This window comes from Oxyura jamaicensis, chromosome 20, assembly GCF_011077185.1.
Source record: "Oxyura jamaicensis isolate SHBP4307 breed ruddy duck chromosome 20, BPBGC_Ojam_1.0, whole genome shotgun sequence".
NCBI classification, from domain to species: domain Eukaryota; kingdom Metazoa; phylum Chordata; class Aves; order Anseriformes; family Anatidae; genus Oxyura; species Oxyura jamaicensis.
In genome coordinates this window covers 15,094,575-15,117,220 of record NC_048912.1, presented here as the reverse complement: position 1 = coordinate 15,117,220, position 22,646 = coordinate 15,094,575, and the positions used below count along the sequence as shown (strand labels likewise).

The 22,646-nt window shown below is 47.3% G+C and overlaps 1 protein-coding gene across 2 annotated transcripts; it reads right to left on the bottom strand.

Annotated features, from left to right (window-relative positions):
• Nucleotides 1-5,028: 5,028 nt before the first annotated feature.
• On the bottom strand, nt 5,029-18,755 carry ASXL1 (ASXL transcriptional regulator 1). 2 transcript variants are annotated; one of them, XM_035344025.1, is made up of 12 exons: nt 18,750-18,755; nt 18,487-18,569; nt 15,472-15,580; nt 14,229-14,349; nt 14,056-14,153; nt 13,614-13,707; nt 13,185-13,337; nt 12,596-12,759; nt 12,393-12,489; nt 11,783-11,888; nt 10,696-11,311; nt 5,029-9,962 (listed from the first exon to the last, which is right to left on the bottom strand). In XM_035344025.1, exons 1-12 carry the CDS (start codon nt 18,753-18,755, stop codon nt 7,020-7,022), a joined length of 4,590 nt encoding a protein of 1,529 aa, XP_035199916.1. In that variant the 3' UTR covers nt 5,029-7,019. The 2 variants fall into 2 exon arrangements, with proteins under 2 accessions (XP_035199916.1, XP_035199915.1); XM_035344024.1 differs by having other exon boundaries at nt 14,056-14,349.
• Nucleotides 18,756-22,646: the final 3,891 nt, after the last annotated feature.

Below are 22,646 nucleotides of genomic sequence, written 5' to 3'. Positions count from 1 at the left end.
AAAGAAAGAGAGGCAGAGACAATCGCTGTCCCAGAATTCTCTCTCTCTACCATTATACCCCAAGTGGTGCCTCTGCTCCCGTAAGAGGCCCCGAAGAACGTTTAGCCATAGCTTTGCCATCCAGCTCACCGAAAAAGAGGTTACCCAGGGGCTTATGAACAGATCGACATCAGCTACAGTTTGGTTCAAGTTTTATTTATACCAGTTTTAGCTGTCTTGACCAGATCACCTTTGAACTTGTCTTAGCATGTATTAAAGTTTAGTAGCTCTTACACTTTTTTAAACTGCTGGTAGAACACAGATGAGACTCATGGTTGCATAGGAAGGATGTTAAACAGTCTACCCTGTCACAACAACTGATGTTCATAACTTGCAGCTGAATGGTACAGACTCAGATTTCCAAAGCCCTGGTGACAGCCACATCTGTGACAAGTTATGAAACAAACGAGATTGACTACGAATTTCTCTGTCAGGGATTTTTTTTTTTATTTTTTAAATCTTTTTTTTGTGAGCCACAGCTTTACAGTTTCTTTGGAGCAAGCTCCAAACATCTCAGTGCTCTTCACCTGATCTGCACCCAGCTGTGGCTCCTCGGCGGGCCAGGACTGTTTCACAGCCACGTTCCTGTGCTCTCCCCAGGCAGGAAGGGGTCAGGATCTAGTCTAGGTTCTCACCAAGGAGTGAGCAGGAGCAGAATACAACAGCTTTCCAGATTTTCTGAGAGGTGAAAGGAGAATGCTGGGTTAGCAAATGGTCTGGATGTTTTTTTGTTTAAGAAAAGCTAATCACGGATCGAGAAAATAGATTTTTTTTGGTGTTTTCTTTTTTGTTTAATACAACCATCCTGCCCTGGATGTGCGGTTCCCATGACGGTGTTTCTACATGGGAGAGCGTTCCCGGGATTCCGAGCAGATGTAACTCGTACCTCCCCGATCCAAAGGGCCACCTCCCTCCCACGGGTGGCTGTCGGATTTAGTACCAGTTCATTACAAAAATGCTGCTTTGAACTCAGAGGGTTAATATACTTTTGATTTGTAATTTTTTGTAAAACTTTTTACAAGGTAGCATAGTATTTCACCAGAATACCAACTACAATCCGTCCATGGTCTGATTTTTATATAATTTAGTGGTGCTTTAGAAACTTTTGTTTGGTTGTTTCGGAGCTGTACAGCTCAGTTCTTCGCCTGTATCTACCTAAGACCAATGTGAACCTTTGTATTTTTGCTCCTAATTTTGGACTCAGTGAAAGTGTACTGTTTACATGTACAGAACTCCCGGCCCCTGTGTGTTCTGCAAGACCTGCTGTTGAAGAGGAAGGTGCACCTCACCCGGTTCGTCTGCTTAACAAAGCCACAGACTCACTCACCCTCATTGACACACGTCCCTACCTTAAGGAAGACCCCACAGAATTGAAACGCCCTTTAAGCAGCTTTGGGTTTTGCACAAGATATTATCACTTTTTTTTTTTTTTTTTTTTTTTTTTTTCCAGTGGCCAATTTAGAGACTGGCTGCAAAACGAGAATTAAAGTTCAGTTCCCTCAGTACCCAGACCTCCAAACACAAATGGCACAGTCCTGATATTTCACCATCTTCCTTCTGACATTGGAGGCACAGAGGTGAAAGCTGCCCAGCTCAGTTTAGGGTCCAAACAATGGAGAAGAACAATCGAGCCAACTGGGGGCTCGTGAGGAAGCAGGGGGGGAAACACTCATCAGCATAATTGGAAACATACTTTAACTAACACGGTTAAATCGCCCAGGACGATAATTTCAGATTAAAATGGTAGGAGAACGTTCCCTCGGGAGACGGAGGGGCTCCAAAACGAAGCAGAAGATGGCTCTTCGGAAAGTCAGCGCTTTCCAGAGTGGCCAGAGAGAAGGCATATGGCACTTAATCCAGCTTTTAAGGTGACACTTTATTGCTTAATCAATTGATTCATTTCAAAATGATATTTTTGCAGATAGGCACCTATGCAACTTAATGTGGCTCTTAAGCAGATGAGCACTTCCTCCTCAACGAGCTTGATAAGAGTTATTTGTGTTATATACTGTGGATTTTTCCAGTAAATGTGGCTTAATATTTTAATTCTTAGAATGTGTGTCTATTATATATGTGATGCAACTTAATTCTGTTCTGTTTGTGGAATGATTAGCACAGGCCAACTCCCTGTTCCCCTCACTTAACAAAGACCAATGAGCTGTTAATCAAGCTGTTATCTCCATGGTATTACTTGCTAAATGCACTGATTTCATAAGTATGTGGAATCCTTTTTTTTTTTTTTTTTCTTCTTTTGAATCTGTATATCATATATAAGACTGAATCTACTTAATAAACACTGTATAACAAAAAGGGCTCTCTCCTCCGCTATCAGACCCAGCGGGGGCTGCTCGCTCCCCGCTGCGCCCCGCGCCATCGCCAGCCGCGTCTGCTCGCCGCAGCACAGGCGTAGCCCAGCCCCAGCCCCGCAGCACATGAGAGGTCAGTGTCATCCGCCACCAGAACAGCTTCTAAATTTAGGTCTTTTTTTTAAAAAAAAATAAATTACCATGCGATTATTTTGACATAAGCTGTGCTTTCCATTCCTTAACAGACAGCTGCAGTTACCGTAGAGAGCGGCGTTAGCGCTCACCGGTGGGGATAGTCACGGATTAATGCTTAATTTATATTTTGACAGAATTAATTTTGTGAAGTGTCTGTTTTTTGTGGAAATATGGAGTTTTCATTGAAGTTTGTGGAAAGTTCTCCCTCTCCTCATGGAAAATACTGATTTTTCGTTATCAGCTTTATTCATTAAATATAATAAATCTTTGCATCCATAAACCGTCTATCTCAAAGCACTGTGTAGATCAAATCTCCTGACTGGGATCCGTGACTGGCTGAGCCAGGAGGACCGAGGAAAGATGAGTCAAATCCCATCACAGCTTAGGTGGAAACGTCCCATTTTGACACACACGCACTTACCTGTGATGCAGAACGGGGGCAGGACCTTCCCAGGGATTTGCCGCCGAAGCCTCGAGCGAGCAGCCAAAGGGTGCCCTGAACACCTGCACTCGCCGATAGCCAGCTGGGACAGCGCATCCCAAGACGGGCCTTGCATGTTAATTGCCTTGCATGTTAATTGCCGTTAACACACGTGTGCCTGCGTGCACACAGAGCTACTGCAGGTAACGTGTGGCCCAGCGTTCCTGGAACACGATTCAGGTTTAACACACATTAAGCCCCTGGGGAGCTCTGTTCCCAAGTTGTAATCCAAGCAAGGGAGGTGCTGCTGCAAGTCACGGACAGCAGCGGCCGCAGTCGCGTGGCCGTGCAGAGCCCTTCCCCTACCTCTGGAAATTCCTGCTGCTGCTTCTGCAGCTCCGCCACGGAGAGCCTTGGCTGGGCTGTCCACTGCTCCGCAGCGCTGCAAAGCTGGATGCAAACAGCAGGCAGGAGACTGCCTTTGAGAGAGAAAATCGGTTATTTACCAGATAAATATCTTGGAGAAAAAATATATATATATATTTATCCTGTGTGAAATTCAGACGTTACTAACAGTTTAACTTTGAAGCCTCTGAGCTCCTCTGTTCTGCAGGTAACTAATCCTGACATCACCACTCACCACACCAATAAAAGATAACTGCTGATTTCAATTATTTAACAGTTTTAAAGCTCCCTTAAGTAACAACTTAGTTTTTGCATTCCTTTTTTTTAGCTTACTTAAATTACCTGGGTATCTTTAAGGACACTTGTGTTTGCAGACACAGGCTGCCAGTCAGAATGCCACGCACGTCCCCAAACCGCGGCCCCCGGGTCTCCTTCCCAAGCCCCCGGGTCTCCTTCCCAAACCCCCTTTTCTCCCTCCCAAGCCCCCTTTTCTCCCTCCCAGGCCAGTGCCAGAGCAGCCACTGCCCCAGCCCACGGCTCCCCTCACGGACAGGACCCCTGGAGCAGCAGCAGCTGAGGTTCAGCCAGCTGAGGTCGGTGGGTTTCCGATGAGCCAGCTGCCTCTGCTGAAAGACTGCAGCTAGGACTGCTGGCTACACGGAGACAAATCTCAGCTCCAAACGCGAGGGATTCAGAGCTTTAACATTCTCCTGTGCCTGGGACAGACCTTCCCTTTGCACTCAAATGGAGCAAACATTCAGCTTTTGCTCCCCCCTTCCAGTCTTATCAGTATTTTTAAAGCAGGCGGACCAAGGAACGTGGGCTCTGTTCCCTGTGCACACAGACAGCCCGGCGTTAATTACACGGTGGAGCTCAGAGAGCAGAGCTGCAGCACCACAGCCCCGTTACGGATTGCACCGCCGCGCAGGTCCGAGCGCTCCCAGCAGCCCCACCGCCACCTGCCTTGGGGAAGATCCACGAGGTGAGACCTGAAGCGAGGCACATAACGGGCTCTTTCACGTTATTCTTTTAAAAATGCTTCCTGCCTAGAAAAAAAAAGAGAACGTATCAATAAAGTAAATGTACAGGTAGTTTCAAAAAAAAAAAAAACAAAAACCACCCCAAAACCACAGTATAGTCGGTATCACGTTGTCATGATTTTGCAAACATTTCCAGATCCATTTACTCAACTTGTTAAGGCAGTACCACAGCCTACCAGCCGTACAACAGCAGCAGAGGCTCTGCCCCATGCCACTGGGGAAGCCCCAGCACACGGCCTGCAGCGCGGTGCCAGGCAGAGGCAGGTGGCTCAGGTCGCCGTCACTGCAGAGGGGCTCGTGCAAAGCTTGCTCCAGCAGCATCCCATCTCCCACACGGCTTCTGCGTGAGCCTTTCCAGCCTCTGCTTCCCGAGAGCCACGCGGTGCTTGCAGCAGGCGCACGGTCTTCAATTACCTGCAAGTGTATAAAAAATGATGGACCTGCAAGTGTATAAAAAATGATGGGATGAGGCTGTGACAGCAACGCACCCCCCTTGTGAATCATCTGAGCCGAGAAGCTCTGGAGCACTCCCAGATTAAAAAAAAAGAAAAAGAAAGAAAAAGCAATATTGCCTTAAAGAGCGCAGCGGATGAGTTCAGAAAAAGAGGATTGAAACCACAAAGAGGTTTTACAGAGTGTTTATTTTTCCAATACCACAAGGGACATACATGAGCAGGCCCCCCCGGAGGGCTCTGCAAACCAGACCGGTTCAATCTGTACACTACAGTGGCCCCAAAGGAGACAGAGCCAGAGGACCCCAGCTCTGCTCCCGATCTTTGGTAAGCAGGTTTCACACCTCCGCTCCCACCTCACTAACACTGCGTTTCAGCTCATCCCAGGGCGCGCGCGTGCACGCAGGAGTTGGTTCTCTCTCTCCTTCCACAGTATGAGACTGTCAGATGCATTAAGGATAAACCCTTCCAGAGACTGAACCTGTTGCATCCCTCGGGCTTGCATCTCAGTTTAAAAAAAAAAAAAAAAGTGCACGGTGAAGGGAGGTAGGATAGAGCTAGAAAAGATAACAAGAAAAAAAATAAAAATACCCCCACCCCCCCACACACAATTCTTGCTACTGTGTGCTTAAGGAACAGCCGACTTCTGCCCCCGTTGAAGCAATTCACTTTTGGTAATTGCTCCGAAGAGGAAGAGAGGCACGATTCTGCTCTCTGCCAGTCCACGGCTGCACGAGGCCCTTCACCTTTTTGCAATGCAGCTCTAGCCGAGCGCCGGGAGATGCGGTTACAGCGACAGCTGGCAAGGAGCTGGGAGTGACCAGTAAAGCACGCTCAGCTCAGCAAAGCCCCTCGGGTCATCCTCGAGCTTCTACATCACAGTCTACCTGCACAACACAGCACGGAGCCCTGGGCAGAGGAGGAGGCTGTCAGAACCGAGAGTCACCTTCGCATGTTGAGCCTCACGCTAGGTAAGACAGAATACAGCGGCTCTGACTACAGATGCAGATTAATAACTAACACCACTTTAATGCAATACTGCTGTAGAGCCCGAAAATCCAAGGAAAAAAAAAGAACCCTTTATGTTCTATGTACATTACATCCATTTACAGAGTTGGCCAGTACTGTGTACAACATATAAATACATGATCAAACAGATGCATAGAGGATACTTACAGGAGCCAAATAATTCACTTTATACATCCAAGAATGAAAATATTTTTTAAAAAAGGAAAAAAAAAATACTGCTTTAAATGTTAGATGATCGTCACACAGATGCACAGCTAGACACTTGCCAGTGGTCAGATGCTGTCACGTTAAGGTCCTCGTTGCAGAGCTACAATACAGAGATCGCTGGCCACCTAAACGAGCTTCTAGGAACCTTTGACTTTCCCCACTAACTTGTAGCAACAGCCAGCCAAAAGAGGCAGTCACAGCAGCTGGTCCAAGAGTTCAGCCAGGCACGCAGTCCCATGGCCCACGCCTCTTCCTGCAGACCAGCAGAAGGCATTCAGTTGGCACGTGCCACCACCGATTTTCTCCTCGCGTCCTCTCAATCGGCTCCATCCAGTACCTGGTCAGCTGCACGTGGCTCCACCTGCAGAGTGCTCCTCTGGTCCCTACGTCCACCTGCAGCATGCAGAGCCTGTACAGAACCGTCACCTGCAGAGCAGCTTTCTGCTCGCACTTACTGTACGGCGGCACTTTCCACACAAACCGAGAATGGAGATGGCAGAAGGGGAGAGTGGAAGACTGTAGGGGCTAACCTAGCGCAGCCCTGAAATAGAAAACACCCTGTTCCAGTCCCTTTGGATGTAAAGACTTCCTCCACGGAGGGTCCACGGATTGCCACAGCAAACTGCCTCCCGGCCAGGTGTTAGCCTCAGCACGTGTACCAGAGCACAGTCGGTATTTCCACGATAGCGTTAAGCAGAAGGATCGCTCCAGTGGGGCGCAGCCCACAGACAGTGGAGTAGTTGTGAGCAAGAAAGGGTTTTGCACTGTAGATTTCAGTGGGAAGGCAAGTCATCTTTCCTCACCAAAACAAAGTGTAACAGCATTTCTACTATAAACAGAATAGCGTTTTGTGTACAGGTTTTAGGGTCAGTCATTATCAAAATACACACACTGAATATACAATTTGTCCCATGGCCATAATTTATTATCTCACCACAAGGCACAATACACAAAGCTTAGAGGGTCCTATACAGTCGTCATGACAAAATGCCCCACAGCCTTTACACATGATCATGGCTTTAAGGCTGCACGAACACTTGAACGATATTTCTTCAACACTGCTGCTATCAGCAAACATCTGCACAGAAAGGGATGTATTATGGTTTGCAGCAAAGTTCGCTTTGTGGGTTAGCTGCATCATGCTTCCAGCAAGACTTCTGGGAAAAGCTGGAGTGTTAGATGAATAATTAAAGCTGGTGGAATTAAGCTGCAGCTTAGAAAGCTTCCCATAAAATGCTTGTTTGATATTGAACTGAGAAGGTATGGAAGAAGGCTCCAAAGGGTGATTGTGTCTTTTCCCTGGTTCCCTTGAAAACTTAAGAAATGGCAGGTCCATAACCAGCGGAACACTTTGCAAATGCTCAGTTAGCTCCACAGGGCTTTGTGCTGCGTCCTTCGGCTTCTCTCCACTGTTCTTGGTTGGGCTGTCGCATGCCAACACGTTCTCATTTCTTATTTCTCCCATGGTGTTCATGTGCTGCTTTGAAGTCCAATCTTCCCTTACACCTGGCATTCCTTCTCCAGATGCACAGCTCTTGGTCAGAGGCATCTGTTTGCTGGGGGCCACGGTCCCCATGTCTGAAACTTGATCTGAAGCCCTCGAGTGATGTAGTCTAACGCTGGCGTTGCAAGGAAAACCAGAACCAAAGAGCTTTTTGCCTTGAACTCCAATGTAATTTTTATTGGCCGGTGTACTCCCTGTTTGATTTGGACCAAGAGAATTCACATTTGGAGATAAGAACGGAGGCTCTGGAGATGGGTTCAACTTCTCAGGACTTCTATTTGTGACAACATTTGTTAGAGGGTTGCGCTGCTGCACCCGATGGATCTTGGACACTTCCTTTTGCTCTTCAAAGCTACAGGAGGAAAATGTTCTTTCCTGCGGGCTCATCTCTTCATGCTTCTGAGAGGCACTTGCCACATTTGCTAGTTGGTCTTGGCAGCTTAAAGCTGAGTCAATTTTGGAATGTTTTTCTGGAATAGACTGATTCTCCGTGTCCTCTGCTCTAGGCAATGCTGCCCCTGGTCCCCGCTTCTTTTCCTGGGGATCTACAGAAGATCTCACTGAGTGGAAGTCATCACTCCTGCTTAGGGCGCTTATCTTTCCTTGTACATCTGGAGAAGATTCTTTGCCAAAATAGCAACTGCTACCTCTCTCCACTTGCACGGAGAGGCTTTCTGACTGCTTGTCTGCAGGTGGTTGTGTAACTTCCAGCTTGACACTGGCTTGAGATCCTGGGATGACTTCTTCCAGTGGATGGTTCCCCTTGAGCAGCTGCATCACCAAAGGGCTGTTGGTTTCAGAGGATATGGGCCGAGCAGAACCTGGCAGCCGCTCGGATTTTGGGGGCAGTGGTGCATGCGGCCCCCATCTCTGAGGTGGAGGTGCAGTGCTCATCACTGCCACCGAAGGGAAGTCCACAGCATAGGCCAGACTGTCTGTTTCCACAGGTAACTTCGATCTAACTCTATCACGTCTCTCAATGTTACTCTGACAGGAGTCTTTCCTGGCTACCTCCCTGCAGCTGACACTTCTGAAACATACGTCCATCTCTATGTTCTCATCAGCTATGTCAGCTTCAAAATCCGAAGCAGTATCTGTTGTCTCGCTGTGTGTACTCTGTATTTCATCGTCTCCGTTCAGCTTGAGCTCTTGAGTCTCTCTCAGTGGCTGACACACATCTTCTGATTCTGTTCTGGGGCACTTCTCTCTCAGCTGCACAAGTTTTTTGGAGTTATCTATCCTATTCTGAGAAATGAAGTCCTCACATAAAGAGGATTTCACCAGAGACTCTGTATTCTGTTCTTCATTACTTGTTTGGCCTTCTCTCTCTTTCTCTGCCTGCAGATGTGTGAACTGATACCGTGCGGGCATTACTTTCTCCACTCCAGTAGTCGCTGTTCTGGAGTTATCACTATCATTTCTCGTACACTGTTCCACAAACGTTTCAGAGCCATTACATCTAAATCTAGATATCACTTCTGGCTCATGGCATTCTGGCTGATGGCATTCTTTACCACCTGATGACAATTCTGGCGGAAGAGTAGGACAACTGGAGGAATTTTCCTTTACATCAGGATGATAATCCAACTGTACTGGGGGAGAGCTACCATCCTTGAGTTCTGACAGAATCCCATCTCCTGTAGGACTGATCGCAGCTCCCTGTACCTGAGAACAAGACAGACCGTTTACTGGAGGAACCAGGCATTTCAGCTTTGTACTTTGCCTCTCCTCTGATGCAACACAAGCTGGGGTTTCAGTCCTTGCATCACAGAGGAGCTGTTCAGAGCTCTCCTCCCGCCTCTCCAAAGCTGCGCTGTCAGATGACGACCCAGTCACAGCATCACAGAACTGCCTTCTAGGCGAGCCAGCCACGGGCTGAGCTTCCCCTGAGCTAGTGCCTGCCGTGCGTTCTGGAATGCCACTTCTCTCACTCTTTGAGGAAAAGGAGTCTTGTGTTGAAGAGGCAAAGGAATCCGCGCTAGCTGCCTGAGCAGCCGTCTCAGAGTCAGCCTTTTCTCCATTTAGACGGAGAGCCGACAGTAATTGTGTTCGTTGTAGATCTGACGAACGCTTTCCATGAGTTCTCTTTGATCTCCTGTGCTCTGTGTGGCTGTTGGATTCTCCTCCGCCACCTCCTTCGTCTGTGCTTCTCCCTCCGCCTGGGCCGCCCCCGCCTCCGATGGCAGCTGTAGCAGCTTCTCGCTGGGCTCGGGCCTGCAGAGCACGGGCTTTAATGTCTGCGAGTGTTCGGGCCCCGCTCCTGCCCCGGCTGGAGGGCTCCGTGTTGGGGATGATCCTGGGGCATATTTGGTAAGCTGGCTGACCTTTAACCACCCAGGGTGGTTTAATACGTGAAAGTTGAATCTGAAAGAAAGAGAAAAGAACTTAGTTCTAATGCTCGACTCCTTCCAGACAGCAAAATGCATTTTATTAACATCTGTTCATCGTAATTCTTGTTATGAGAATTCAGTATAAAGAGTTAAAATTCCAACTTAAAAACAAACTTTGGCAGAGAAGCAGCGTGGTTCCCGTAACCTCTGCTTATGCGCTCTGTCACGCGATATGTAAAGCTCACTTAGCATTAACACTGCTTTACCAGAGCCAGCAGATGAATATGAAACGGGTGGTTTGCTTTCAGAACTTTAGAAATCAAAATGGTCTCCTTTACATCAGGATGACTACACTGAAGCTAGCAAGATGGATGCCTCTAGTTAAAACAGCAGAAGTCAGAAGGAATACTTTTCTGCTCCCAAAGGAAAGGAATTGGGAAACTACACAGGACAAAGACCATGGTTTGAAGGTCTCTTTTGCAATAAGTTTCAGGAAAAGTGATTTCTGTATCCACAGAAATGCAAACTAACAGAGTAAGTCAAGGTTACCCTGCGCTCTTGTGCAAAGACCTTGGAATGATTTTCCATTCTTTGCCCTTCTAAACAAGATAGTAACCTGTGGTAATCTGAGGTACTCAGCCAGCTCCGCCAATGAAACCCTTCCACTACGTCTGCTAAGATGACAACACTTGACATTTCAATAATGTTTTGATGCTAATAAGCACGACAGCCCTGAGACACCAAGAAGCTCTAATTCTCTTTCCTACCCGGATGGGTGGGACTTTTGGCTCCTCTTTAGTAGGCTGTGGCTTTTCTGGGTGAACACTTTCAATTGTGTTACGAAAGGACTGACGATCTTCAAGCCGGGGCTTCTTTTCGGGGAAGGATGCAGAGGCAGCCTCCTCAAAGCATTTCCTCTTCTGGTCCTTTGACTCCCGAGCTGAGTTCTCCTGGGGCAAACTAGGAATTCTGCTTGCTGCTGCCAATGACGGATCTTCCGATTTACTGCGCGACTTGGAAGTCTCTGGAGAGAGATGCAATTCTGAACTCTCTGGATTCAGGACTGCAGTAGAAGCGCTTGTCGGATCATCTTTCTTCAGGTCCATCTCAGGTTTGGTCTCTTTACGAAGAGAGGAATCTGGTCCCACAGAGGCAGTCTCTTTGGAAGCCTCCTTTTGCTCAGATTCACGTAATTTGTACAGGCTCCTCCTAGCTCTGCACCGCAGGTCGGCCCGGGAGCGTTTCTTGAAGTGCCCATCTCTCTGCCGTGTAGTAGGACCACGTGGCAATCTTGCTTCTCCTTTAACAGACAGTCCTGTCCTGTTCTCAGCATCTTCTTGCACCAAATTCTGCTCCTGGGATTCTTCTTGGGTCAAGCCCAACCTATAAGGCAAACACAAAAACTAGTTTAAAGCTAAAGCCCATCCTAATTTAAGCATTTCATCTATTATTTATAGCTGTACTGTCACCACTATACATAGTAACATACACATTACAAAGCAGAGACTCATCAAAACCTCATTAAGTCAGTCTGCAATGAGATAACCTGTACATCTGCTATCCCACATTACTGTCACAGGGAATGATGAAAATAAGAAAATATAAAGATCTGTGATGGAAAACAAATAGTATTCACTTGTCTTGAAAACAAAATAAATAGGCTATAAAAACTGTGCTCTGACCAAGCCAATTCCACTTCAGGATTCCCCTGAAGCAACAGCCTGAATGATTCACTCCACAACTATATTTTTACAGGGAGTTTATGCTGCATCTTCTCAGGTAACCACAAGCAGAAACGCTCTGCCACCTTCATAAGCATAGATAGCACAGGACAGATGAGGCAAAATTTCTTACCTCTGCCCATAGTAGTCCTCAAAGAACTTCTCCTTCCATTGTTCCACTCTCTTCTCCTTTTCCATCTCCTGCCGAATTCGAACTTGCATTTCATGCGTGAATTCACCTACATGAAAGCAAGATACTGAAATTCAGTTCCGAATAAAATCAATTTTGCAAATGTAACCTTTTTTGTTTTAATAGTATAGTACAGTAGCGCTCTCTCCCTCTCTGAAGGAGAGATCTTCTGTTATCATGCTGCTCTCCACCCTGCTACAGATCTACAAGCTGCCTGCAACTACTTAAGGACAGTCACGCAGCCTCAAGCAAATCTGAAAACAAAACAAATTCTGTTTCACCAGATGTAGGTCACCATTTAATGGAAGATAATTCTAACATTACTTTACACCACCACCATTCCATTCTGAAGGTCCCATGGCACCTAAGGAAAACACATCTTTGATTTTAACAAAAAAAAAAAAAAAAAAAAAAGAAAAACTGGGGGCAATACAGCCAGATATACAGACAAACTGGACTAAATTTCCATTCGCTAACTGTAAGCGAAAAAACAAAGAAAGCCCACAAGATGAGTACCCATTCTCCAACCACAGAAGAAAGCAAACCTACTCACCATCAGCTAGTCGTTCTCTCCAGCTCTGAGCAGCGTGGGTGAAAAATTCGTTATTCAGAGCACTGCCACTGAGACGCATCAGCCCATCAGCCCCAACCTAGGAGGACAAAAAACAGGTCAGAGAGAAAACATTTGCTTCAGATGTTCCGCAAGCAAGAGGCTACGTGGTGAGTGGAAAACACCCAAGTGCTGCTCCTTCGTACCTGTCTGTCAACTTCTGGAAGGAGGTACAGAAGCTGCTGCTGGAAGTGCGATGGGAGCGCGTTAAATGTTCTGGAGTTTATCAGAGCTCGCAGGTTTGTATTGACAAGAATGGAACCAGGTGTTTCAAAGTCAATATCCTCACCCCTGTTTCGTTTCATTTGCCCTGTAGTTTAAGGAGAAGCAAATAAGATAAACATTATTGTACAACAATATTTCAGCATTATGGGCAAAAACCCCACATCATAATCCATTGCAGCAAAACGAGTAAAGACTGTAGTATTCAAGTGTGAAGAACGGCTCTCTCACACTAATTAACAGTAACAGACGCTAATTAACAGTAAGCATGCATGTAGAGTTTTGATATGAGGTCGTATTTTTGTCATATTCAGGTACAGTTCTTGATGCTGCTTTTCAGACTAGGCAAACTTCTCAACAACTGGCTCACCATGGTTCAGAGAGGAAGGTCCAGATGAAGAGCCTCAAGACTGTCACATGCCCACTAAAGGAAGAGCACCCTGGTGTTCTCTTTTCTCAGAATGTGTTTCTTTTATGGACGATTTTCTCCTAACTTTAATCAGAAGCACTTACCAGCCGTGGGCTTTCGGATACCTCTCAGTAGCTGTGGTGGATCCCTGTTTATTTCTGTTCTACTGCGCAAGGTGGCATTGCACAGGGCCAAAGAGCTGCTGCTACTGCTGGATGTGCTACTGCTCTCCCCATCAGCATGCCTTCCTGTGAAGCCTAAAAGCAAAACAATTTCACAAAAACATGCAAAGAATAGCAGAAGCCCAACTTGCAGAGTGGTTTTAGCATACATAGATTACCTGCTAAGAACAACAGTTCCACTATTACAAGGTTTTGTCCAGAGATAAACATATACTCAACAGCACCACTCACTCACATGCATAATCAGCAGGTGTTAAAGAAGCACTAAGACAAACTTACCATTAGGGACTACTGATTAGAAGCTAACTACATAGTCATTGCAAGAATCACCAAAACAAAAGCAATGCTCACCAGATGCAGACTCCATGTGCGCCCCGTTTACTTTCAGTGGTGTTAAAACAACACGTGGCAGCATTACACCGGTCTTTTTCTTTTGTTTGGTTGTCTGTGGTCCAGAAAGAAAACGAGAACAAAACAGAGAAACAAAGACATTACAGAAAGGTTAATCTTCCATGTAGCATATTTCCCAAACAAAGAACCACCCAGCTCCTAGGTAAATCTTCACGTGTCAGTCACTAATTACATTTACAAATAGCAGAGCATTCAAAATTACCTCCTGGTATATGATCCCTCCGTGTCATAGAAACTCCTCACCTAGGGAAACATGCCCATAACTCTCCCTGAGGCACCTGAGCATGCCTAGTCCCTGTCATCATGCTAATCCCAACAGCATGCAGCAATGAAAGCTCCCCTTCAGAGGCTTTGTGTTTCCGTTAGGCCCACATTTTCCTACCTGTGAGGCTGTTCTGTTGCTCTCCCTGGTAGTGGAGGATGCCTTGCTCTGAGATTCAGTGGAACAGGAGGCATTAGAGGAGGTTTCATCCAGAGACACTGAAATAGACGGGCACTCGGTCAGACACGGCAGTAGATGCTTATAACTTAAGACTGACGTTGTCAGACACTTACCATCGTTATCGCCACTCACAGTGCTTGCTTCATTGGACTCACAACTTTCTGCATCTGCTGTATCCTCCAGTTCATCCCCTTCTGGCACAGACAGATTCCGAGACCACTGAAGAGCATCCTTCTGAACGGGCAAACAAAGCTCAGGTGACCACAGTCCTTGCTCCCAACAACCACCGCTTATGCCAACGGGAACAGATGGTTTAGTGGATATAGCTTTTAGTTTAGATTTTTTATCTCCCCCATTTTAATCCCTTTGATGCAGTAAGATATTTTTAAGCGTGTTTAGGCTCCTAATGGAAAGGAGTCATCCTAACTATCAGCACACTTCACAGACACTTCCTAGGTAAATAACTCAAATATATCCAAAATATGTAAGATTACATCGTGCTTTTCTGCGAGAAACAAGCAAGCTCTTTCTAATGAAGAGAAATACCTCATTCTTACTACTGAACGATCAGGTAACACCAGAGTTGCCAACTACTAAGGCAGCAAGCTTAGTAGATGCATTTACTACTTGTATAATCAAAGCCATTTCAATTCCATCTGTTTTCAGTAAAGTATGACAAATTAACAAAATTTTCTGACAGCAAGAAAAAAAGGATGCAAATGAAATAGCCAAAACACCAGCGCCTATTAAGCTGATATTTATCAGGGAATCCAACAGTACAAAACGATGCAGAAGAAAAGCCTGAGACCCAAAATATTTTCAACATTTATGATTCCTGGGACAATAGACTAAAATAAAAAACATTTCAGAGAGACCTGGAGATGTGAGGAAGATGGCGATGCTAACTGCACACAGAATGCAGTGAAACACCAACCAAACAGAAAATGAAAATACATTTTCCAATTGAGATTTTACTCAGAGCTACAAGTCCTCAGACCAATGTAATTTATTGGTTGGCTGCATTCCCTTGTGGCTGTTGGAAAAGGAGTGAAACAGACTATTTTGATAATCAGCCGCCTGAGCTGAACTCCAAATACTGGAAGAAGAATTTATCTTGCTTGTGCAATTCAAGAAATAATAAGGGGGTTTAAAGTGAAGTTATCACCTATGGCTGAATATAGCTGACAGGTACAAACTAAAGTGAAATAATGAATTCCAGACACACTTTCATAGGATGATCTCACACGCAGCACATTCAGCTCATACAATGCTCAGTAACAGTTTAACTCGCAGCTATGCATAACAAGCAGAACTTGCACCTTGGCCTTCAACTGAGAGTAGAAACTCAACATTTACCTTGAGTGTGAACAGGCTGATCCGTCCGGGCAGTTTGTAAAAGAGTCCGTCACCGCCCCTTGAATTGGAATGGAGCATGGCATTGAGGCAGGCCAGGGGAGAAGTGCCACTGAAAGAGGAAGGCAGGAAAGAGACTCAGACAGTAACTTAAAAAGAAAAAAAGGGGGGGTGCTGATCAAGAAGACAGCCTGAAAGATCTGTTTAAATTAGCATCATTTATCTGACTTAGGGGAACAAAGATGATACTTATTGACCTTATGGGATAGGCTCTTCAGTCAGAATAGTATTACTGCTTTCCTGTTTGACTGTAAACTAGCCTCAACACATCACACCAAAGCAATCCACAGAAAACAGGAAATGTCGTGCTAATTTTGAAGTCACTCCTGGTCATTCTTTAGCCATTTCTAACTTGTGTTATTTGTTTGCCTTCCTTTTTTGCTTCAAGTTTTCAGAATTGGATTGATTTTACTAAAAAAAATTATCAGATTTACTCAGCAGTAGAAAAACACGAAGTCAGCAAAAATCGTACACGTTTCTGAAATGTCTTTCCTAATAGACAGGACTGCCCTGGCAGAGTTAGAAAAGGTCTGATGAACTGATTTGTCAAGTCCCATGTACCAGCCTGGTTTTGCCATTTGTGATTAGAGCAGCCTACGCTCACACTGATGGAACTTCTGTGCGTGTGAATCTCATGTTTTCCAATAAGTCACACATGTGCATGCAGAAAGGTACCTGGAAAAGACATTAAAGCAATATTGATTTCAAAATTATTAAAAGTGAAACTGAAAATTGGATTGAGACAAAACATTTCAAAGAAAACCATTCTCAAATTGAAAACAGCACTTAGAACAATTTCTGTTTCCACCCTCAATGCATTTGGTTTTTGGGTGTTTATTCACAAGCCTCAGCAACAGAGGAAATTACCCTCGATCATTTTTAGATACTATGAAAAAAAATTTCCAGCCTTCTGGCCTGTTAGGCAGTGCTTTCCCTTCTGCGTTTAACGGAACACCCAGCAAGCCAACCAGACACAGAAGGCATTTTCTTAGAATGGCAAAAAAAAAAACACCAAAACCCCCCAAAATAATAACAAAACAAAACAAAACAAGCATGCTTTCTGCCCCAAAGAAACAAAAAACAAACAGTTAAAACTTTTCCTGGAGGTAGAATCCAGCTCTGGTGCTGGACGCCAACGTCCCAGCTCGTGCACAGGGCACGCAGGACAACTAAGGGCCAGAGCCCTTCCGACGGGCTGGCGTTACCCTGGACCAGGACAACACTGGCTTAAACTGACTCCAAGGGAAAACCACATCTTGAGTCGCCAAGCCATTTCCCTCAGGAAATGGAGTTTCAGGAAGGCCTTTTATTCAAGGACCAGGAAAGCCTGCCGCATGTTTAGCTAGACAGGATCGCTGCCTGTATTCTTTGAACAATTATGCCGCGAAGAAAACAGTCTGTGCTTAAAGCAGAGAATTAGTAACGGGAAGAAAACAGACATCCCAAAGGAAAACCACCGGCCTCTAAACAAATGGTGTAGCTCGGTGGGGTTTAGCATGAGGCATGCTGTAAAGCTCAGTCCTTAGCTACCTGCTGTGACAGGTCACTTGTCAAAACCAGAACGTCACAGATGTCTGGGAAAACGCATCTGCTCTTACCTGTAGCACAGGACAGCCTGTGCACATCGGGCCTCAGCTATCCACCTGCTTAAGCAACAGGGCTGATCTAAGAAAGGTGCACCCTATCGATTAAAACAAAGATACGTGACTGTTCTCATTAAAAGCCAGCCTCAGGGCTGTGATTGCACCACCTGCATCCAAACCACGGAAAATCTGCTGGGTAAGGATACCAAGCCGCAAGCTGGGTGTTCCAACAGCTCCGGTACCGATGCAGCAACACGGTGGCACAGCACCTCGCCAAACAATGGCAGCTCCCACGCACAACACCTCCACGTGCATCAAAGATTTTCACTATTCAAACCATCACAGCTGTTTCCTGACTTCACTTACAAAGACGGAGCAGGAACAAGCCAACACTTGGAGTTGTGGGGTCCCAGATGAAATTAGTTTCCCTTCTGTAGCTGGTTGGAGTACAGGTCCAAAAAATGCAAACCCAGGGGTGGGAAACAGTCCGCAGAATCAAGGCGAGGAGGTAAGCATGACTAGAAAAAGTCTGCACTACTGCAGAAGCCAGTCAATAGGCTGCGGATGGAAAAAAAATGCTTTTTCTGCCACTGGTCCTCAGTGGCAGAACCGAGGCAGAACCTCAAACCCTCATCCTTTCTTTTTTTCTTTTTGGTGGGGGGCACACAGCACTGAGGCACTTGGACGGTCACGGCTACTTACTTTCTTTGATGGGCAAGACAATCCTTATTTTGTACTGGCTCACAGAAATAGAGGTTCACAGGAACCTAACTGAAGAAAACAATCTTCCTCTCCTGTAGCTTCCTAAGTTCCACATCGTTTTTTTTGCAGACTGAAAAGGACATAACCTCTGCACGATGTCAGGAGCCACAGCAGTGTGAGCAGCACTCCTACAGTGCTCAAAAACCTGAGCAGAAGCCAGGACAGTAATAAAAAACAAAGGAGACTTTTCTGAGTCTCCTACTATACAGTGTCCGCTCCAGAAATGAAACATCAAAGGAGACAGAACTTAAACTTGCTAAACTAGAGCCACAGTAGTAGGAAGTACCAGGAGCTACTTATGAGAGAAACGTATGAGTGGTGAATACAACGCACTACAGGAATCAGATCTGCAGCGGGCATTTATTTCACAATAGGTGGATGAAGGGGGCTCTGCATGTTATCAAAAAAAACAAGCAAAGCTTCCACTTATTGTCAAAGAAAAAAGTATATGGATGTCTGCAATGTGATCTGAAATTACCACGCTGGAAAGGAAAATAAGGAAGAAAAGGGGGCTAGAGATGAGGCAGAATCACACGGAACAAGCCAAGGCTTTGTCTGAGGCCTCCTCACCCTCCACGCACACACACTTTTAAATGAGATCACCAACACTAACCTCATTTCCTTTAGTCCTTCAGCCTCTATGACCTGCAGAATCTGTTTTGGGGTCATGGGAGCATCCGAGTAGTTTTCCAGCACCTAAAGAGACAGAAACACGGGGTGTCATCACGGAACTTGCTTCTGTATTCAGGGAACTACTCCATAAGCCGGGGTTCAGAGACGCCGCTACGCCACTTAGAACTTTATTTATCTACAAAAGACAAGCGCTAAAAACGTCAGGCTGCCTCAAGATGACGGTGAGCATTACAACAGGCTTACCTTCATTTGGTCCCCAGTTCACTGAAATATAAACACGAAGGAGAAAAAAAAGCAGCAGAATTCGGCCCTAACACAGAAGCCAGTTGGAGCTTCACCAGCCTGCAGCCTGCATTAGGCCACGTTGCTACCACATCCAGCCTTCAACACTGCACAGCGGTTAGAGACCCTCCGTGGTGTAAAAGTCCTCCCTGCCGCGCACCTTCCCACCTCCCAGCAGAGAATCCAGCACTTTTCTGGTGATAAAAACACCGCTGCACAGCTTGGTAATTCAGAAGCGTGCCTTCCTCGGGCTGCTGCATTCATTTCAGCTGCGCTCCACCTCAAGGAGACCACGGGTGAGAGTCAGAGTTCTTGCCGGAGGAGGACAAAATTCAGGAAAGGACTACGGTAACGGTAAAGGATATGGAAAAAATTATGGGTAGACACTAAAAAGATTTGGACTGCTTGCCTTTGAAAGCAAACGAGCAAAGTCAGGTATTAAAAAGGCAATAAAATAAATAACACCTCATCCTTCCATGTATCACGGGAAGAGCAGGATCGCCACTTACACGGGAAGGATTAAAGAGGCCATTCGTTTTTTTTAAAGCCTGGGGAACTCACTGCTCCAAAGAATCTAGAAGTAAGAATTTCAGCGTCACAAAAAGAGGACCGGACATTTCTGTGATAAGATTATCCACAGAATCAGGAAACAATGACAAAAGAAAGCTGCAGTAGATGTAAACCACCACGTTTCTTTGGAAGCAGATGACCCTACAACTGCCTGGCACCCTCTGCCTCCTGTCGAAGCAGACAGGGCTGCTCCCTGAATGCAAGAGACGCTGATAGGGCCGACCTCTGTGTCTGATCGAGCAGGAGAACTGCACCACAGGCGCGTGACGTGGCCCGAAACGGCCAAGAGAAGTGGCAACGGGTATTCGGCCTGGAGCTCTGTGATCATAATCATGATGTAAATTCCCCAAATGTAATGGCTACGGTGATGCACAATCCTGACTGTGTTTGTCACCAGGCTTTGGAGGACTCCACAACACGACACTGGCTTTCAGTTTGACTTGCGTGAGAAGCAGCGGAGGAAGCCAAATGCCCCAACTGTATCAGCAGCATCTAGAAGCGAGTCCCTGAGCAATGTGGCAAGGCACCACTTGGATCTCCATACTATCTCCCAACCTCTGCAAATAAGGAAAAAATCAACCTCAGTTACTGTAGAGCTCAGCCATGGATTCTGATTAAGGTTTTTGATTAAGTGACATCCACCCTACGCGGATTTTTCAGATGCTTGCAGATCACACGAGTAAGTGATGCTAACCTGGAAGGGGAGAACTACAGCCCCTGAGACAACCCACAGGGAAAACACGAGGACTTTAAAGACAAAGAAAATGATAAGCTGTATTCAGAGAGTAAACAATTCTGATTCCCTGTCAATACAGCTCCATCACCCTTTTCCTTCGCGAATCAGAAAACCCCTGTGGGTTACCATTCCTCTGCGCCTCCCTCGTAATCTGTCACTGCCCGTCACTCCGAGGGGCAGGCTGACGAGGGGAAGCACAGCGCTCCAGGGGCAGATGCAAGATCCACAAAAGGGAAGATGCCTGTTCTGAAAAAAACACAAGGAAATTCTTCACAGCTTACAGAACCTCTCTCAAGTGTCAGACACAGCGCAGCCTAGAACTGAGCATGAATGAGCATTTACATAAAGATAACAGAATCTGCGCTCAGGGGAACAATTTCCAATCACCGGCTATATTAAGTGTACAGACCACTGAACGGAAGCACTGGGAGATCCTGCACCGTTAGCCAGCAGAGCCCAGCCTCCAGCAACCAGACCCCGACCCCAACCTGCCCGTGCCACGTTAATCCTTCAGCAGCAGCGACGCCGTAAGCAGCCCACGAGGATTTCCCCCTCCACGACTCGTAGGACTGAGAGCCAAGGGTTCCTACGCCCGTCACGATGGAGGCTCACGTCGCTCCCCCCGTGAAATCACCAGTGGTGGAGGTGGCTGGCACTGACAGCACTTGTCCAGCAGTCCCAGGGCGCTCGAGTGAGCCTTTAAAGGCTTATTTTATGGGAAGTGCACGATACGAGCTCTGTAGGAGCAGCAACACTAAAAAGCACTTTTGCCTGTGATTCTCGGAAACATGGAGAGGAATGCAGAATCCAACAGCGTGCGTCAGAAAGGAAAATTAAAAGCATTTTGACAGGGAGCATGTGTAAGCCTAGTGTTAAATAAAGATCTATTTTTAGTGGATTTACAATCAGTCCCGCAAGCTGGAAGTGCAGCTACGCAACTGCAGGTCTCTCTAAGTAGATAATCTAGTAGGAGATAGTTCTATTTCTGGTTCTTCAATGGCTCTCAGATGCTGCTGAGGCTTAGACATCTCATGCACCTACTGTGATGTGCCCGAGGCTCTAGCCAGAAGAGCTGTTTGCGAAGAGATTCTTTCCCCACCGCTCGACGAGGGCAGGGAGCTACGTCAGGGAATGGCCTCTTAGAAACCCAGCCACATGAGGTGTTCTGGGCAGCCCAAAAATATGGATTTTTCATCCTTCAGAGCTCAGGACGTTTGAACGAGAGGGGATTTTGTACCAGATCACCCAGTGCTGCTGCAGCCACGAGGTCACTGCCCGCAGCCAAGCGCCCCCACGCAGCCAGGACCTCCCAGGAGCGCTGGATTCACGCACCCAAGTCCTACGGAGGCTTTCCACCCTTTTCCAGTTTTTCAAGCGACGTCACGTGGGTCAAAAACATTATCATTTTCACACAAAAGATTATGCAAGTTGCTGGAAGACAGCTGCCTGTCTGATTAGGTTTCTCCCTGGCGAGCAGTGAGAACACACTCTGCTATCCAAACCAGTCTCGCACAGAAGGAGCCCCAAGACCACATCGTGAGAGGTGAGCCTCAGCTGGACTGGCCCACGCTGTCCCCTTCTGCTGTCCGTGCACTCCAAGATGTAACCTCGCCGGATTAAAACATCAGAACAACAAACCCCAAACAAGATCAGCAAGCAGAACACCCTCAAGCCCCATAAATCCATTCCTCCATAGGGAGCACGCCCGCATCCTCACAGACCAGGCTGAGTACCGCTGATGGGGAGAACGGCAGCAACCTGCTCACACCCGCACAGCGGGATCACTGCTCCATCCTCACCGCTCGATCCACGCACCAGCACCCAGGATCTGCAGAGATCCTCCTCAGGGCACCCCGAGGAGAGGGGCTGCTGCCCTGGGAGCGAGCTGGGGTGGTCCCAGGCTGGGGTGGTCCCAGGCTGGGGTGGCCATCAGCCCCTCGATGCATCAGGACAAGACGAGCTCACTCGTTAGCTCGCCTTCGCTACCTATGAGGTGCCCATGCTGGTTTTGTTACGTTCCCTTGTTCACAGATTGGGTTCAGGACGGACACGGCTTACGCACTTCACAGGCAGAAGTTGTGGCGGGCAGACAGCAGCAAGGAGCCCGGGCACAGGCACCGCTCTGGAAGTTTGAGGGCTCCGCAGACGTCCCCAGAGCGCAGAGCTGGGGGCACACACGGCTGCACCTCCTGACCCCAGGGACAGAAAAGCTCCAGTCCCGCCGATGCCAGCCCCGTGGCTCAGTGCGGCCACTGGCACGGACAGCCCAGAGCCAGCCTCGGTACCGGGACCAGGCGGCAGCACCCTCGGGCTTCCCCCCGGCCTCTCCCCGGGGGGCTGCGGGTCCTCCGCCGAGCCCGAAGCGGCCGGGAGGAGGCCACCAGCGGCCGGCCCCCAGCGCGGGACGGCTCCGGGCCCCTCGGGCTGCCGGCAGAGAGGACCGCGGGCACCCCCCGAGCCCGGGGCCCACCCCAGGAGCCCCCCACCGAGCGCCGCGGCCTGGAGGCGGCACCGGGCCTGAGGCACCCCTGGTGTCGGGGCAGCCCCCCCCC

Bases quoted from the DNA above. Each gene is read 5' to 3' on its own strand.
- ASXL1 (XM_035344024.1), bottom strand. The intron at 13,338-13,613 runs GTGAGCATTGCT...TTTTGCTTTTAG, and splicing joins GCACATGGAGTCTGCATCTG to GCTTCACAGGAAGGCATGCT. The intron at 11,312-11,782 runs GTAAGAAATTTT...TTTGCCTTATAG, and splicing joins GAGGACTACTATGGGCAGAG to GTTGGGCTTGACCCAAGAAG.